General features: G+C 55.5%; 1 protein-coding gene across 1 annotated transcript in view; it reads left to right on the top strand.

The window, feature by feature from the left end:
• LOC128278582 (fasciclin-1) overlaps positions 1–1875 on the top strand; it is a 9507-nt gene continuing 7632 nt past the window's right edge. Inside the window, exon 1 of the mRNA XM_053017314.1 lies at positions 1–132. Coding sequence (XP_052873274.1) covers positions 1–132 — 132 coding nt within the window. The remainder of the gene's footprint in view (positions 133–1875) is intronic.

The following is a 1875-nucleotide window of genomic DNA, read 5'->3' as shown; positions in this document are numbered from 1 at the left end:
ATGATCGCCACGTTTTGCGAGCTGCTGCTGACTCTGTGGCTCCTGGGCCATCCTGGGCTGCTTCCGGTGCACGGAAGCACGGTCCCACACTCGGTGGAGGTACGCATCCGGGAGGATCCGGACCTGTCGCAGGTACGTACAATTCATGACAGCCTGAGCTATCTTTTAGGGCCGTCGCGTGGACCGTTCCGGTTTGTCTCGGAAGCTTCGATCGTACTTTCAGACCAACCAGCGATAACGAATCCAAAGAGTTTCATTGCTGGCGCCAGATAATCGATCGTATCTCGGAACGGAAAGCCCACCAACTATTTTCACTGCTGAGTGACACCCGGGGTACTTCTTCGACTCGGACGTTTGCAGGGGAGTTTAAAGCATATAGCATAGCGCATCTCATTTGGCCCGAAGGTTTGGTGTGAGTCACCGTTCCGACAGCGCGGGCGGTGGCGGAGCACAAACGGGCGCTGTTGCGTTCGTGCGTTCGAGTCCTGTCCTGGATATCGGGATCTTTCCGCAATTTGTGCGCTTCCCGCTTTCTTTTCGATGCATAAATTAAATCAAATTGTGCCGTACCCAAACGCCGAAAAGCGAGTGACGGCGAGAGGGGGAGATGGGAGGGAGACAGCACCGCACCGCCCTCCTGAGCTCTCTTCACGTGTTTTCGCGCGGCATATCCTCGTGTTCTCGTTCACCATGCGTGCGCGCGCGCGCGCGTGTGCGTTTGTGTGTGTGTGTGTGCGGTGCTGTGGGGAGTAAAAATAGATAAAATCAATGCAATTCGTCCTCAGCCCCCTCCCGTGACCAGCCGCCGGTTGGGGGAGGCAGCGGCGGGGCTTATAGTTTATGCGCGCGTCGCACCCGGAGGGGGGAGCGCGTCAAACAAAAAAGGAGCGAAAAGCGAACACACAAAAAACGGAAACATGAAACTTATCCACTTCCGCCGGCCCCCCCGTGCCCGTCCCCGTGCGGACCCGCCGGCGCCCGTGTCTCGTTTCCAGCCCCTGCTCCTCGTAGCCCAGGTTAGGCAGCAGGATTTGTGGCAGGACTTTGTTGTGGTGCGATAAGCGCCCCGTGTCTGCGCCCCGTGCGTGTGTGTGTGGGTGGGTATCGATGGTATCGATAGCGGCTGATAAAGCTCGGCAACTCCCGGGGCTGAGGGGTGCAAAACCCCGTGCCCTCCTTCTGCTGGCCTCGTCTCCGAACGCTATAGCGCGCATTAAACAACGGCTCACGTTCCCGCAATGGCTCACAAGAACGTTAAAAAGCCATCGGTCCGGAATTGACCGGCCGTGTGTACGCTGGTACGAAACCCAAATCGTTACGTTGTGCTCTTGCTTGTTGTTCTTCTATTCTTCAAGGGGCACCACTACAAAATGGTGACCGGGAATGGTGCTGTCAAAATCCTAAATCCTCTCTGTAACCGCAAGCGTTCCGTAGCGGCAGCGTACAGACACTTTAATAAAGCAAAACAAGAAGAAGGCGCACACGCTGCCCGTTAACAAGGCATTTCCTTCGAGGCAGATCCTTGATAATAATAGTTTAAAGTTCAGCATCAAGGAAGGGTGCAATAATGACTAACGAAATGACTCAGCCCTGTCCAACTGAACCGGGTGCGTGTTCAACACACAGAATGGTTGAAGTGTGGTTGTGGCAACTGTGAAATAGTTTTCCCAAATCAAGCTAAATAACAGCAACCCCTCTGAGGCGCTCTCAGTTTTGCACTCCCGTTGCACGGGATACGGGACGTGGAAGGACCGAGTGAAAGGGGGGGGGGGGGGGGGGGGGTAGAGTCCTTGTCGCTCAACTGCAAGTGCGAAATCACACAGCACATCAAACAACTAAACCCTCCCGATGGCGGCTCCCTCTTTTGTGGGCCCC

The sequence above is a fragment of the Anopheles cruzii genome, chromosome X, assembly GCF_943734635.1.
Source record: "Anopheles cruzii chromosome X, idAnoCruzAS_RS32_06, whole genome shotgun sequence".
Taxonomy (NCBI): Eukaryota; Metazoa; Arthropoda; class Insecta; order Diptera; family Culicidae; genus Anopheles; species Anopheles cruzii.
The sequence above is the reverse complement of the archived record's forward strand: the minus strand, read 5'-3'. Positions and strand labels throughout refer to the sequence as shown.